The sequence below is a fragment of the Phalacrocorax carbo genome, chromosome 17, assembly GCF_963921805.1.
Source record: "Phalacrocorax carbo chromosome 17, bPhaCar2.1, whole genome shotgun sequence".
Taxonomy (NCBI): Eukaryota; Metazoa; Chordata; class Aves; order Suliformes; family Phalacrocoracidae; genus Phalacrocorax; species Phalacrocorax carbo.
The window spans coordinates 5,700,628-5,716,117 of NC_087529.1; the positions used below are offsets into that span (position 1 = coordinate 5,700,628).

Genomic DNA, 15,490 nt, shown 5'->3' on the forward strand with positions numbered 1-15,490 from the left:
TTAGTTATTTCAAAATTACTTTATAGATGTAAAAACATAGGTGGAACAAGGCTTTACTTTTGCGTACAAGACAAGGGGGTTTGGTTTGTTTTTAAAGCATCCAGGAAGTCTTTGACAGCTGCATTTATCAAGCTTAACAGGAAGGTTTGTGTTATTCTGCCACTGCACCTTCTGGAAGTCTGACAAACATGTTAGGGACAATCTGAACACAGAACTGACAGTATTTCCAAGTAGTAATAAAAAAACCTGTGTGATAGTAACACAGACAGATGCTATTTTTGAACTACTGTTCAGAAACACAAGGCATTTACTGCAAGAGCACACTCTACAGCTTCTATAAGAAGCATTCAGGAATCCTCTACTGATATTTTAGTAGAGACTTTCTTGCATGTAAACATCCATCCTCACCCAGAAGGAAACACACTTCTCTCCCTTCCCCTTTGCTGCTATATCTCCATTCTTCTGTTCTTCAGTATGGACAGAGGCGTCAGCCCCACCTCACGAGCAGTCTGTTGCTATTCAGGTTTTTGAAACAGTCTGTAATTTACTGCCACTTTTATCTTCTTTAACTTTCTTTTTTTCCTTAATATTTTCCTTTGTCGCTTTCCTACAAGAAACACAGTGGAGACCAAGACACCTGAACATTATATATATAAAAAAAGAGGTATATAGCAGTGACACAGACATTAGTCATTTGTAGAGCTGAACATAAATCCTTCAGTCAGAACACTCTGAAATGTGGGTAATGGTATTCTTTATGACCACTTCTGCTATACCAAACTGCTACATGTCAATCTTCTGTGAGCTCCAGTCATTACAACTTAAGATCTGCTTCTTGTATTAATACTCCATGAGTTAAAAATCAAAGCCATCCCTTTGCCAGAAGGGAAGCAGATAGGTTCTGTCTGGCTTTAAGGGCAGTGGTTTAAACTCAGCTTGCTATCACCTGATACATGGCAGCATGTAAGGCCAACTGATGGCATTAATCCAACTTCCAGTAGACAGATATTAGCACTAAAACGTCACCATCACTAAAATCCTTATGACTGGGTGGTCCATCCAAGTAAGTTATCAGTTATTTTGGAGGAAGCTTGCTGGGCCTGTTCTGGCTGAACAGCACCTCTTACCTCCTCTTGGAAAAAAAAAAACAAAACAAAAAAAAAAACACAAAAAAAACCCCAAACAAGCTACTTACATTTTTCTTTTGGCTTTTTTTAACAAGCACTGAGGGGTGGTACAAATGGATTCTCTTGACAGTGGTTTCTTAATGAATTTCTTCTTTTGTTTGCTGAGAACGACATTTAGCAAAGAAGGATTAAATTACTTTAAAGGGCAAAAATTAATATCCAAAGTAAATAAAACAGATAATGAAAGCCTTTATTGGTTGTTAGGGATTTATGCATCTGAATATATTTTCAGTGTTGTTTATTCCAAGATGAGTTCAGCCATGTTAACTCCAAGACATTCAAACTTTTTAAATATATGCTTCTAATAGATATATAAAAGGATAACTAGAAGTTACAAAAAAGCATGAAAAGAAGCACTAATTTAAAAAATATTTATCTATATACAAACACCCCTACACCAATTTTTCTAAAGGTAACTCATACGAGTAAAGGACTTTCTTTCATGTATCAGAAGCCCAATTAATGAGTATGGGCCTAGGAAGTCTAAAGCAGATTTCAGGGAACTCAAAGAACGGTTAACTCCAGGAAAATGGTAAGTCAATAATTCTTTTTGTTTCCATTTTTGTCTGGGTAAAAAAACTGCCACAACCGCCCTGTCTAAAATTCTTTTGCAGCTCAACTGCAACTATATTGCAAACAACTAGATCTTCTGTAGCCCTTTTACACCCCAGCACCACTCCTGCAGGCTTCTAAAACGGGAGACAAACTGGTAAAGTTCAAACAAACATACCTTTGCAGTTTGGGAAAGTGTTTTATGTAGTCTGGCACAGGACAGCCAGCTCGCTGAATAACATTGGCTATACTGGAAAGGAGAGGAGGGAAGAGATTAATTCCAGCAGCGAGTGCCTGGACGATAGATAAGTTTCTTTGGTGGAAGACAGCAGTCCCTAAGAACTAGCTGTTTTGTTGTTGGTCTTCTGTTTTGTTGTGTTTTTTTTAAAGCAAGAAATAAAGACACAAAAGCAAGTTTGAAGTAAGGCGAGGAAGAAACAAAGACACAAAAGGCTTAAATGAAACCAATGACTCCATTTGGACAGTTTGAACAAACTGAAACTCTAGGCAAGTACAGTCTTCAAGGAGATGAAATAAAATCAATAAGCCAAAACAGAGAATCATGCCAAGTTATTTTGGACACAAGCAAGTTAACTGGATTAAAAAAATAAATCTAAAGCACAGCATGAGGTAGTCATACTTTCTACCTGGCCAATGATTCAGGAAAACCAGAACAAGAGCAAAGTTAGTTGTAAAGACTGTTGAACCTCCCCTTCAACGAGGTTTATGTTAGAATAACTGAGTTTCACTGAAAGGTGCTACCAAGTAAGCCATCATGTTGTCATTACTGGTAACATGACTGAAAGAAGTAAAAGGACGCTAGTTTCTCTCTTGCTGCATCAGCGAAAGGCTTAAAAAAACCCCAAACAAACATTAAAAAAACCCCAAAACCTTAACATTGACACAACCATACGGTTCAGCACTACACTATACAAGCCATAGAAAACCATTTTTGCTACACCAGGTTTCCAATTTACCTCCGTAACAAAGGTTTATCATCTTCTGTAAAGAAAGTGACTGCTTTTCCTTTGTGCCCTGCTCTTCCAGTACGACCTGTCAAACACAAATTTTGCAAAGAGTAGAGACTTTACTGTAAATATCTCCCTCTATTCTATTCCTCGCACAGCCCCATATATCACAGCCCCAGCCTCCTGATGTGTGTTAGTATACTAGGCATACTACCAAGCAGCTGTTCCCCAAAGACTGTTCCTACTGAATGAAAGCACAGCCATGTCTGAAGCATGTAAATATTAAACTGGCAAAAAGTAATGCAGTTTTACTGAAAGTTGAACCCAGATATAAACTGGCTCAAGCAAAGTAGAAGCTAGTGCTGCAGTAACAGAGAAGGCTTGGTTTCAGGAATTTTCCTCATGCACAAGAGCATCTACATTAAAGATCTAGGAAATGAGAAAAAGAACATAATTTGTAACAATCACTCACCTATCCTGTGGATGTATTCCACTGCACTTGTTGGCAAATCATAGTTAATGACCATATTCACTCCTTTGAAGTCAATCCCTCGAGCTAGTAAGGCTGAGCAGATGAGCACCCAGATCTTTCCAGCTCTGAAACTGTGTACTACATTATCTCTCTAGGAAAAGAAAAAAAAGAGGTACATGAAACAGCCTAATTAGCAATCTGAGAAAGGAAGTGAACTTGTTTCCTGAAAGTTATGTTAATAAATAAAACTAAACCTCTAAACAAAAACCTGGAGTAATTTACTGTCAAAGTTACCTGAAGTTACATTAGAAAGAAAGGTAAAAAGCAAGAGCACTGTAAAGTGTTTCTTGAGAAGAAATTATATCCTCCTACCTGTTGCTGAGTTTTGTCCGCATGGATGACATCCACATTGATGCCTTCATAAATAAGTTCATGGAAAAGCTCTTTAGCCCTCTCAATAGACTGTACAAAAACAAGGACTGGAGGAGCAAAACCCTGCAAAAGAATAAGCTTGTCTAAGGTTCACGTCCTTTTCCTACCATTATTGGTTGCAGACACTGAGCTACTAAAGAGACTTAACAAACCCCAGTATTTTACACCTCAGAGGATGATTTTTTTGACTAGCAAAATCTTTGGGAGTCAGAACTAATCAAGTTCAGCTCCACTGCCTTTGATGGGATGGCTCCTAACTTAAGCATCAGGCTGCATTTTAATCCACAGAAACAAACTGAATTTTTTTTCCCCACCCGGTGAGAAGCCCAATGTAAAGAACCCACTCACACTGCCAATTAAACAAGCTGTTACTAGAAACTGTTCCTAAGCAAGACTGAAATATATAACCAAGAACGGGGAACACTGCTTTCATTCATAGGTAGGGTACTTATTCTTCCTCTTGTACAACAGATTTGAACAATGGTTCAAGGTGTCTCAGAGAAGTCTTTGCCCTAAGAAATTATGAGTCTCTGACAGAACACGCAGCTCAGTTCAGAAGTAAGCAGAATGTACTCAATCTCTCAAAAATACCTTTTTAATAAGCTCTCTCATTGCCGTCAGTTTTCCTGTCTCAGATCCAACAAACAACAGCTCTTGTTCTACTGTCTCTGCTGCAGAGTTTCTGAAACCAGAAATCCAACAGATGTGTGCTACCATTTATTTATAAATGGAGTTTATTTATAAACACTAAAACCCATAAAATATTACCTGGTGAATGAGAAATACTGCACAACAAATTTATTTCACCAGTACACATTTCTAAGATTAATGTTTATTTGATGATAAAGTAATGGGTAAAAGAAAACAACACTTTCCCCAGTATGTGAGAAAGATCTGTATGTCTACACTATTTTTTCCTGGAGGCAAAACATCCTGCAGTACTAAGACTAACAACAGAGACATACAACCAACCAGACTGATGATGCAAAGCAAGCAAATAATTTGCCCAAGAAATAAAAAACCACTAGAGTCAGAGTACAACCGCACACCTACCTTGCTCCAACAGACACCAGAACGACACTGTCAAGGTTGAGTTTACACCACTCCTCTACATCATGTGCAAAGGTTGCGCTGAACATGGCTCTTCTCACCAAGTGGGACGTGCATGCCAGGAAGATGGAGGCCAGCTGATCTCGGAACCCCGACTTCCCATCTTCAAACAGTTTGTCTGACTCATCCACCACCAACCACTCCACACTAGGAACAGAGAGGTTTTCTTTTCAGTAAGAGTCCCTTGTGGAGAAGGTAAAGGTTCTAACAGACCATCACAAACGTGAGGACTACACACACATCCGCTTTTCAGTGGCAAAGCCAGCAGCAAAGCCAGATTTGATAAAGACTCTCGGTACCTGGTCAAGTCTATTGCTGGAGGATCTTGTTTCAGCAAATAAATGAGTCTGTTTGGAGTAGTAACTAGTATATCTGTAAGGGAAAGGAAAAACAAAAAAGCAAAACATTAAAAAAAGACACAAAATAAGCCAGTCTAACAGAGCCCTGAGAAAGACTAATTCCAATCAAACCTGCCAGAGGTACAATTTAACAGGGTCCACTGTCAGGCTTACTTCCTATTTCTTCCATGCCAGCTACTTTTTTAGTGTTGAGCAATAGATTGCACATCTTGAGTGGTATTAGCCAATCTCTCTAAAACCACACAGGTCAGAAGAGAGAAGTCAGTGACATTTTTTAAATTTTCAGAAGCACTTCAAGTAGTTAAAGCAATTACCAAATTTCTTAGAAGACTTGGGCCCAAACTTCTTTGCTGCTTCAGCAGCCTTGTGGATCATATGTATTCTGAAGCCTGTCCCCTCAGCCAACTTGACCAGCTCCCGATGAGTCTGAAAAGGCAGGAACAGAGGTTAAATTTTCAAACCAATCTTATCAGCTTTTCTGACCAGAAAAACTGCAGGCAATCCCAAAGTTACATTTTCAAACATCACTCCGACTTCAGCATAAAGAGAAAGCTGTGTAGTCTTCTTAGCATAACAAAATGCAGCTTTCTGATGCATATTGTTGACTTTAAAGCTCTCTCAGGTCTGACTACCGTATTTTGACTCTAACTACGCAGCTCCCATAAGCCCCTTCTCCTATTTCAATTGAAAAAAAAAAAAAAAGAAAGGAACTGTGCCTAAAGTTGTGGGTTTTATTTCAGTTTAATAACAAAGCTTCTGTATAAAGTTATTAGTTGAAATTCTGTGTTTGGGACAAACATAAATCTCTTGTAGCAGTCTCAGATATGAAGGTAGATATTCAGAGCACTTAAGCATTGGGCAGTTTTAAAAGTATGATCAAAAAATCTTGAGCCTCTAAACCAATCACCAATTAGACTGAGATGCTAGATATGTAGCTATTTCATAGAAGACAAAAGACATTTAAATTAGCTTTTTCTGATTATCTGAGGGTAATAATGGAAAAAAATATTTACTAAGCTGCTATTTTACTGACTCAGAGTGAATACTGTGAAGTATATCAATATGACAACAACCGTGTTCCCCTCAACACACACCTGGCTAGCGAGTTCTCGGGTGGGTGATATGATCAGTGCTCTGAATCCTTTGTTCCTAGGTTGTTTCAGATGTGCCAAGAGAGGAATACAAAATGCCAGTGTTTTTCCAGACCCAGTAGGAGCTGAAGCTAGAAGTTCCCGACCCTGTAAGAAAAACAAGATGGGTGTTACCCTTTACTAGAAAAAAAAAAAAAAAAGAGGAAAACCTCCCCGCCAAAAATCACATTCACATAAATATTAATGCCAAACTAACTCAAAATACATGAGTAAAAGCACAGATCAAGAATATTTTAATGGCTAATTTTGAACTCTAATGCAACTGATATCTCTCTAAAGCTGTGCAGCTAACCCCTGCCGTGACCCTAAAAAGAGGCGGCTCTCCACATTTTGCCATACTCCCTGTAACAAAATGCAGTACCAGAAAACTTACATGAAGCATGACAGGAATAGCCTGCATCTGGATTGGTGTTGGGACCTGGAAGCCAGCAGCTTGAATATTCTCCATGATTTTAGGGTGGATTTTGTATTCCTTTTGAAGCTGATCGAACGTGGCAATTGGGTCAGGAAGATCTGTTCCTTGAACATTGATCTTGTGTTGATTTCTGAAGCGGTTTATCTAAAAGGCAAGAGATTAACTCTTTCTTTCTTCGACAGCATAAAACTAAACATATATGGATTCATCTTATGGTTATTTTCCCCATACTCAGTCACCCTCCTCCCAAGAGGAATTACCATAAATGAACCTCAATTTTCAGACAAAACCCCCACAGAAACCAAGTTGCTACATTAGAATTCTGTGGTCCCACCTTTTCTCTTCTCAAGCGTTCAAGTTTTTCAGCAGTAGGTTTTTTGTCTTTTGTATCTTCGAATTTTGCTTCCAGAGAGGACATCCACTTTATTCCATTACTTTCCAACAACTCTGGCATTGATGCCGCTCCTGTTAGTTTCAAAAAATTGAAATTTCCATTAATAAAATTCAATCAAAAATTATTTGGTGAAAAAGGTCATCTCAAAACCTTTTTTCTCTCATTTTCACTACAATTAATGAAGACTCCAGAAGGATGGCAATCACATTCTCATGCCTTAACACTAAGTCAAGGGGTAATGGCTTTAAACTAAAGGAGGGTAGATTTAGACTTGATATAGGAAGAAATTTTTTACAATGAGGGTGGTGAAACACTGGCACAGGTTGCCCAGAGAGGCTGTGGTGGCCTCATCCCTGGAAACATTCCAGGTCAGGTTGGACAGGGCTCTGAGCAACCTCGTCTAGTTGAAGCTATCCCTGCTCACTGCAAGGGGGTTGGACTAGATAGCTTCTAAAGGTCCCTTCCAACCCAAACCCTTCTGTGATTCTATGATAATCTTGGCCCAATTATTTTATCAGCTCTGACACAGGCCAGCCAAAGAACCCAGAACCCCCTTTTTTTTTTTTTCTGGCAAAAATGACCTACAGTACCTGTGGATGTAAAGTACACTGAAACAAATAAGAAGCACAAAATACAGCAGAGCATTCTTCTGGGACACATAAATCTATAGAATCATAGAATGTCCTGAGTTGGAAGGGACCCCTGAGGATCATGAAGTCCAACTCCTGTCCCTGCACAGGACAGCCCCAAATTCACACTATGTCTCTGAGGGATATTCTTGAATGTCACCAGGCTTGGCACCATGACTGCTTCCCTGGGGAGCCTATTCCAGTGCTCCACCACCCTCTGGGGGAAGAAACTTTTCCTAATATGCAACCTAAACCTCCCCTGGCACATTTTCCTCCCATTCCTTCGGGTTCTATATAAATACCTCGTGTCTTTTTCTTTTTTCTTTTCCGTTCACTGCTTTCTGCAGTTCTTTTTCTCTTTCCTGTCGTCTCTCCGTCGTTATTCCCTGCTCCATCCTCCTTCTGCTGGTCTCTACCCCTTCCCTCCTCTCCAGCCGCAGCAAGCCCCCTGCCCTCCTCCGCAGACCCCAGAGAGGCGCCCTCCTTGCGCCTGAAGAAGTCGAGGCTCTCCAGCGAAACTCTGCCGCCGCTCTCCTTTATCACCTGGGGAAGAGAGGAGGGAAAGCGATGAGACGCCGTGGCCAGGCCCCAGCGCCTCCCCGAGCGCTACAGCTGATAGGCCTGGGGGCCCTCCTCACGGGAGGGACGGGGCCCTGGCGCCCGCCTCACGGGAGGGACGGGGCCCAGACCCATCCCCAGCCTCCCTCCGGTGGCGCCGCACCCCGAAGCGCCGCGCATCGTGCCCGAACCGCCGGACATCAAAGCGAGCACCGGCGCCCAAGCGCCGAAACAGCTCCTGCGCCTCCATGTCGCCGTACACCCGCTCAAGGCTGCCCCGGAAGTACCGAGCACTTCCGGGACCGCGCCCGAGCACGTGCCTGGCTGGGTATCGTAGCAACCACCCCGCGGGGGGGGGTGGTGTCATGGCGCCGTGTTGCCATGGTAACGGCGTGGTTAGGCTCGGCCTAGCCGCGCTCCTCTCTAGGCCGCACCGGGCCGGGGCACTGGGAAAAGCCATCCCCACATCCCGAGGGCGGAAAGCAGCCACCCCTTCCCTGCTGCAGAGGCCGGCCGCAGCCCCGGGGGGCCCCGTGCCAGCAGTGTGGCTGGGGGTCCCTCCCTTCCGGCCCCTTCCAGACCCCCAATGGGGCTGTACGGGAGGGGCCCCAGCAGGGTGGTGTTTGTTGATGCTTTATTCCCTTTTTCTAAAAAAATTTTAATCATCTGAGTGAAGTCTACACAAATGAGAAATATCGAATCCAGCATACGAGCTATAAAACTGTTCTACATCTTTATAGGCCGATGGCAGCATTTTGTCCTTTTGTGTATTCCTGATGGCAAGTTAATTGTGCGGACTGCTTCAGCTATTTTTAAGGAAGGGCTCAGCTGAATAAGAGGACAAAAGCTTTTGTGGGAAGTTTTTGTTCGCACATGTCTGGGCTTTGGTGATTTACAGTATCATTAGCTGGTCTCAAAGGACTGACCTCTCTTCTATCCATCACAGCACCAGCAAGTAGAGATTATCAGCCCCGCTGGGCACAACCACTCTGCCTCTTAGAGATGTAAACTTAGGTCCACCATATTTCTGAGGAGGCAAAACCATGGCTTATTAGCACTTCTTATTGCCTGAATCATCCCTTGTTTTATATTCTCTTAGTGGACTGATGGGGAAGTCTCTTTGTGATCTGCAACAAGTGGCTCTGCCTTTCCCTGTGAAAGAAGAGGAATGTTCTCACTTGGTGTGATTCAAACCTATTTTGTTAAAAAATACTTAGGGCTCAATCCTGCACTACCCTCCTGATTTTAAGATGCACTTTGACAGCATTTCAGCATGCGTTTGACGTGAAGCCAGTTAGCAGTCCCAGTGACACCTAAATTAAAGTCAGGAATGTGCCCAGTTAATTTGTTTAATCCTTGATTTCCACTGATACAATCCGGCCTCACAACGGTGCTTGAAGAAAGAAATGCTAGAGGCAATGGCAGGAGCAACTGAGCAACTGGCTCAGCTCCTCAGGGCAATCAAGAAACTTTGCATAGATTAAGATCAGACTTTATTTAATTCATGTATTTATTCGTTATGATAAACTGTGAGACCCAATAGTACAGGTAAATCTCCTGGTAGTCTGTATCAGATCAAACAATACAGATATTTTTCCTGGTGTTCTTGAAGTAAAACAAACAGAAATCCAATTAAGCAACAACAGCATTACAAAAACTATTTTATGTAATAAAAGTCTCAAGGGCTAAACGTTTACACTGCCAAAGTCCGAGAGCCCTGAGAGATACAGGCAATGGCTGTTCCTCCTCTAACGTTCACTTCTTTAATTACAAACTTTGAGATGAAAAATTGCATAAACGCAATCCTCCCCACAGCCCCTATCTGCCTGATTTATTGTGCTTTTTCTTTGCCAACCTTTTGACTTCCCAGCAGATGGGTAGAAGCAGCCACATGGAGACCTGGGTGGGTGCAGAGTACCATGATGCTTACACTTCCCTTGTTTGTGTCCCCGAGCTGAGCCATTGCCAATGGCGTATTTACGGTGAATAAAGCTAGCACAGGCGAGACTTGATGCCGCATCCTTCAGGCTGTTCCCAGGCTCAGGCTTCTGCTTTTCCACTGCGTAAAGTGACTAACGGTTGCTGTGAGAGGACAGGGAAGAATGTGGGGGCATTTGTGTAACAAAGAACTATAAATCATCTCCAATATCCATCACTCACCAAGAGATGCTGTCAGCAGATTCAAGAGTGAGGAAATGGGAAATATTCTCTTCATCAGTTGACTGGGAAATCCCTTTGTGGTCGGAGTAAGAAACTCTGCTCCCGAGGCAGCAGCGCCAGGTGCCAGGTGGGCGGAAAGCCGTGCACCAGGCGTGAGGGACCCTCCAGCAGGAGCAGCCCCCAGCAGTATGCTCCCATCTTCCAGCAGGTGCAGCCACAGGGGCTGAGCTGCCTTACGCAGAGGTCGATCTGCCCTGGAGTGGTCGGAGGGTCCAGCACCAGGAGCTGGGCTGCAAGGGAGTCTGTTCTGTGTTGGGGTGAAAGGGAGAAGTTGGTGAAATATAAAAATGGAGCAACTTAATTTAATGCAAAGCAAAACTGCTCTTGTCATGGTGTCGGGTTTAGCTTTATCTCCCCGGTGCTGCTCTATCAATTACTTGGTGCTAATTGCCAAGTCAGCGCTGACACCAGATGACCAGTGAGGCCTTTGCAGAGTGCGTGTGGTGAGGGAGCACAGGCCGTTCTGCAAAACCCTGCCGTGGACGCAGTGATTAATGCCCCAGCAGCCTGATGTAACCTGGGCAATCCCATTTTATTAGCAGTGCTTGCCGGGCTGGATCTTGATTCCACAAAAGTCAGCTCAAAACTGCACTTGACCTCCAAAACTGATCCCGTATCTGGATTGGCTGGAGCTGATTTCAGTCTTTTTCTGTGTTGCTTGTGCTTTGCTGAGCAAGGTGACATAAAGCCTCCCAGAGAAGGACCCCTCTCAGGTGCACGCTGTAGAAACCCCACAAGGCAAAGGATGACTTGCCTTGTTCCCTATGATTGATCCAAACCAGTAAAGAGAAAGCAAAGTGCCTCCTGCCAGAGAGTTCTCACTCCATCTGCGCTGCAGCAAACAACAGGAGACAGCTGCCTGTGCCAGCTAAGGGGGGCATCAACAGCCCCCTGGCCACAGCCACACTCAGGTGGGTTGAATGCCATATTTATTGGACCAGCTTGTGGGCTTCATAATAAACCCCCTGCACCTGCTTGTACGTGCCAGGGAACACAGTGCTTCTGACACACCAGAGCTGGTGTAAAATTATAGCAGAGGAGGGTAAGCGTTAGCCTTGTTCTGCCTGGAGCTGTTGGCAGGATGCCTGTGGACTGGACTGGGGCGTGGGGGAGAGCCCTGGTTGTACGGTTTTCCCCCTTCATTTGTTATTCCTGCAGACAGTCCCTGGGACCCCAGCAGGTACAGGCAGGTGGTTAATAGCAGGGTACACTTCCTGACCCCGAAGCAGCCCCCATCCCACAGGGGTGCTCAGGAGACCTCTGCAATGGTGTAGAAGCAGCCCAGGTGAGATGTATTGGTTGGATCATTGGGCTGTGCCCAACATATAGGACTGAAATAAAAACTCAGGATTGCAAAGCAAATCTGATGAGCAGATTTATTTCATCACATGCGCAATGAGGTCAGAGATGCTTACCTGTAGCCCTGGGCTCCCCTCCTGAAGAAAGCCAGCTAAGACCACTATCTTTTTTGTGTGTGTGAGTGTTCATTTGTTTAGCAGGTATAAGACAGTAATTACAGGACAGCGCTTGTCAGTGGAACTTTTGCATATCTGCTCCCCACGTCCCACTCTCCTACTACATTATCATCACTAATATGCACATAACAGTCAATTAGCCTAGCTGAGTGCACTCATGACCTCTGATCCCTGCTGTGTTCCCCAATCCATTAACAGGCCCTCATCCTTTAGCGCTCAGTATGAATTGATGTAGAATCCATTCTCTTTCGGCAAAGAAACATGCTTCCTCATTCAACTGTCCATTTCCACTTTCTGTTCCTTTGTCCTTCCCTTCTGTTCCCTGTGTTGCTAACCTGGTCACAACTTCTTGACCCCACGTCCTTGTCTCTCCCAAGGGTGTTGTAATCCCAACCACTACCAAAAAACTTTTACTTTTTTTCCCTTTACCCACATCTTACTTAGCAAAAATGGTTTCCAGCAGTGTGGGAGCTTTGATCCCCTATTCAAGAAATCCTTGCAATGTTTTTTTAAAGACTTTCTTTCTAAGGCAAATGAATTCTTCATAAAGGGGGAAATGGCGTGCTAGTTGGTCTCTGTTCATCTGAGGAAGACAAATGATCTCTTTTATTACTCGAAAAGCGTAGCAGTTGAGTGTGTAGATTTGTGATTTATCTATAATTAAGAATCCATTTGAGCAGCATATTAATTACAGACAGGACAATTAATTTTGCTGAATATGAAAGTAAAATCATAGTTCCTGAAATTAGACGATAACGTGAAATGTCTGAGGTTCAGGTTTTGCATGGGTCTGTATTACACACATACTGGGAGGGAACAACTCTTCAGTACACATTTGAGTTTTTTGACTTTTAAGTTTTATCCCTGGGTCAGAGAAATAAAGTCCAGGGGGCAGAGACCTCTCCCCTCCCGATTCTGGTGGCCCCCACAGCACTCCTATTGCTGGCCTGTGGCAGCACGTACAGCTCCTTTGCCCTGGTGCTGCTGTAGGACCTGTTGGCCTTCCACCAGCTGCAGCAGGGGTAAACTACCCTTCAGGATTAAATGAAGGTGTACCCTGCAAGCGCCAAGGGGAGCCAGGCTCCCTGCGCTGCTGAGCAGCCGAGCAGCCAAGCCTTGGAGCCTCCCATGGGGCTCTGCCTCTGGGATCATCGGCTCAGAGCACCAAGGAGTAGCTCGCGCAGCTCTCAGGCCCATGTAATACAGTCTGTGGCTCAGGCTATTCACACCAGATATTTAACCTGACCACACGCAGGCTTCTTCTAAGAAGCATCTGTAGTTTGTCCTCAGGGGACCCAGGGCAGTGTCTTGCCCATCTCATCTGCATGGGAAATCTCACAGCACTCGCAATGAGAAGGCAAGCGAGTGACTTGAGCATCTGCCTGCAAAGGACCTTTGCAGAGCAAACAGTGTGGAGCAGCTCACAGGGTTTTCTGGCCAGACTCTGCTGTGGTGGGTGTGCAGGGCTGCAGGGCTGGACCTGCTGGTGCTTGCAGCTGGAGTGGCATCCCTGCTTGCTCCACCGTGGGATGCAGAGCACTGCTCGCATTGGCCTATCATGGTAGGAGGACAGCAGGATATCGAGACTCCCTGAGACCTTTGCTGATCGGTGAGCCCCCAGATTTGCAGGTCCCTTGGCTGTTGGTGGGAGGCCGGTGTGGGGCAGTGCAGCAGCAGGTGTGGAGGTCAGCACCTGGAGCTGCAGGAGCAACCAGAGATGCACTGGAGCAGGCAGAGAGTGAGGTTCTCTCTGGCTACTGAGTGTGCAACAGTGTGTTGGTTTAGGACGGTAAACCATTATAGTGCTGTTCTCTGCTGCTGCTCGTCTATGACTCACATCTTTCCCCCATCAAACCTTTTCTCAGACCTGTGAGGACCTCCTGCTAACACATCATGGAAACCTCTTGTCAGCAGGAGATGGGATCAATACACACTGCCTGAAGCTGCCACCCGCCTGGTGTGGGGACTCCTCTGGCACCGAATACCTGCTCCTGTGGCCAGACCGCAGCGCAGCGGGGAGCTGGCAACACCTGCAAACAGCCCGGCCTCTCAACACAAGCACTTTCTGCATTCCTCTCTGTGTACTCCTCAAACTCTGCCACCAGCCCAACCAAATCCACTCAAAGGCTTCAAAGGGCAAAGCATGTTTGCTGTCCGCAGGGGACTGACAATGCTTTCCCTTTTGACCCATCGCGCAGGAAGGAAGCGCTGGGACCGCTGGGCAATGGTGAGCACGGTGCAGGCTGCACTGGTGGGGAGCAGAGCCCCAGCAGAGCCAAGGCTCTGCACAGCTCCACACCGCAGCTGCTGGTTTTCCTGATGAAATTTCCAGCAGATCTGGCCATCTAGTTGGACTGGCAGAACAAGTCTGGAAAGACCGCAGGTTTGGAGCTGGGTGCTGTTGTGCAACTGCGCATTAAGTTTACGTGTGCGCCAAACAACATTTTTAAAGTTGCTGAAATAGTTTGTCTGTATTTTGGTATCCCTGGAGAGGCCGTTGCCTTCACGGCCAGCAGGACATCTGCTCCTCCACAGAAATGACCTGGGACTTCCTTAGCAATCTGCATGCTCTATGCTGGTCGATGTGTGCTGGACTAGCTGCAGCAGGGCCAGAGCCCAGCCAGCACTGGAGCACTGGCGATGGTGGCCGGTGTGCAAGGTTTGGCCCTGGATGGGGTTTTCCTGGCTCTGTTCCTCCCCACAATTATGGAGGTGATAAGCACCAAGGAGCCCTGCTCCCTGGAAATGGCCACAGCCCCACGAAGAAGGCTCATCCTCATGGTCTGCTAAAGCCCTATCGCCGCTCTGGGGCAGGCAGCGAGGGAGGCGCTAACCTGGTTTTGACCCAGTGACTTTGCCAGCAGCATTGTCGGTGCTGCAGCACAAACAGGAGGCAGTCAGGGCGTGGAATTTACCTGCCCAGGCAGGTATCACTGTGCTGCGCTCTCCTCTGGAGAGATCACGCTCCTGCCCAGCCCTCCTGCATCGCACCTCTCAGGGCCCCCTCATGCCTGTCCATGCCCTTCCCCTGCCTCACAGCCTGTGCATCCCACTCAGGGAAGGAGCACCAAAAAACAGTGAGCTTTGAGCGATATCTCCCTGGAGAGAGCAGATCTTTGCATTTTGCAGAGCCATAACAGCCCTGACCTTGGGTGTTACTCCCTGGCCTCCGTCATGCTGGGATTTGAGGGATTTTTCCTTTGCACCCACACCTGCACTTCAAATTAAATGCAGCAGTGTCCCTGTGCTCTGCTATGAGGGAGGCTGCAGCCTTGTGGCAGCCCATGCAGGGAATTCCCTTTTGAACACTTTGAACTGTAAAATAATCACTCACCCTGTAAATGTAAAATGTAAAACTGTACCGGTCATAAATTAACATGGTCATGTTTCTGCTAGTTTCTTTGCTCCATAACAACGGCATCACCAACAAATATAACATGCCCAACAGCAATGGGAGAAAAAAAATTATCTTCCAGAAGCCTCATTTAACATCACATCTTATTTTCCAACAATTTAATGAGGCAGCCAGTGCATCTGCGAGAGCAAACACTCCACCCAATGCTTCTCC

At 45.2% G+C, this 15,490-nt stretch overlaps 1 protein-coding gene across 1 annotated transcript; it reads right to left on the bottom strand.

The window, feature by feature from the left end:
* DDX52 (DExD-box helicase 52) lies at positions 1 to 8,520 on the bottom strand. The gene is made up of 15 exons (XM_064468087.1): positions 8,391 to 8,520; positions 7,972 to 8,212; positions 6,981 to 7,111; positions 6,605 to 6,790; positions 6,175 to 6,318; positions 5,395 to 5,506; positions 5,021 to 5,093; positions 4,665 to 4,868; positions 4,203 to 4,293; positions 3,552 to 3,674; positions 3,180 to 3,330; positions 2,717 to 2,792; positions 1,918 to 1,989; positions 1,196 to 1,288; positions 1 to 607 (listed from the first exon to the last, which is right to left on the bottom strand). The coding sequence occupies exons 1-15, from the start codon at positions 8,475 to 8,477 to the stop codon at positions 520 to 522; spliced, it is 1,872 nt and encodes a 623-aa protein (XP_064324157.1). The 5' UTR covers positions 8,478 to 8,520; the 3' UTR covers positions 1 to 519.
* Positions 8,521 to 15,490: the final 6,970 nt, after the last annotated feature.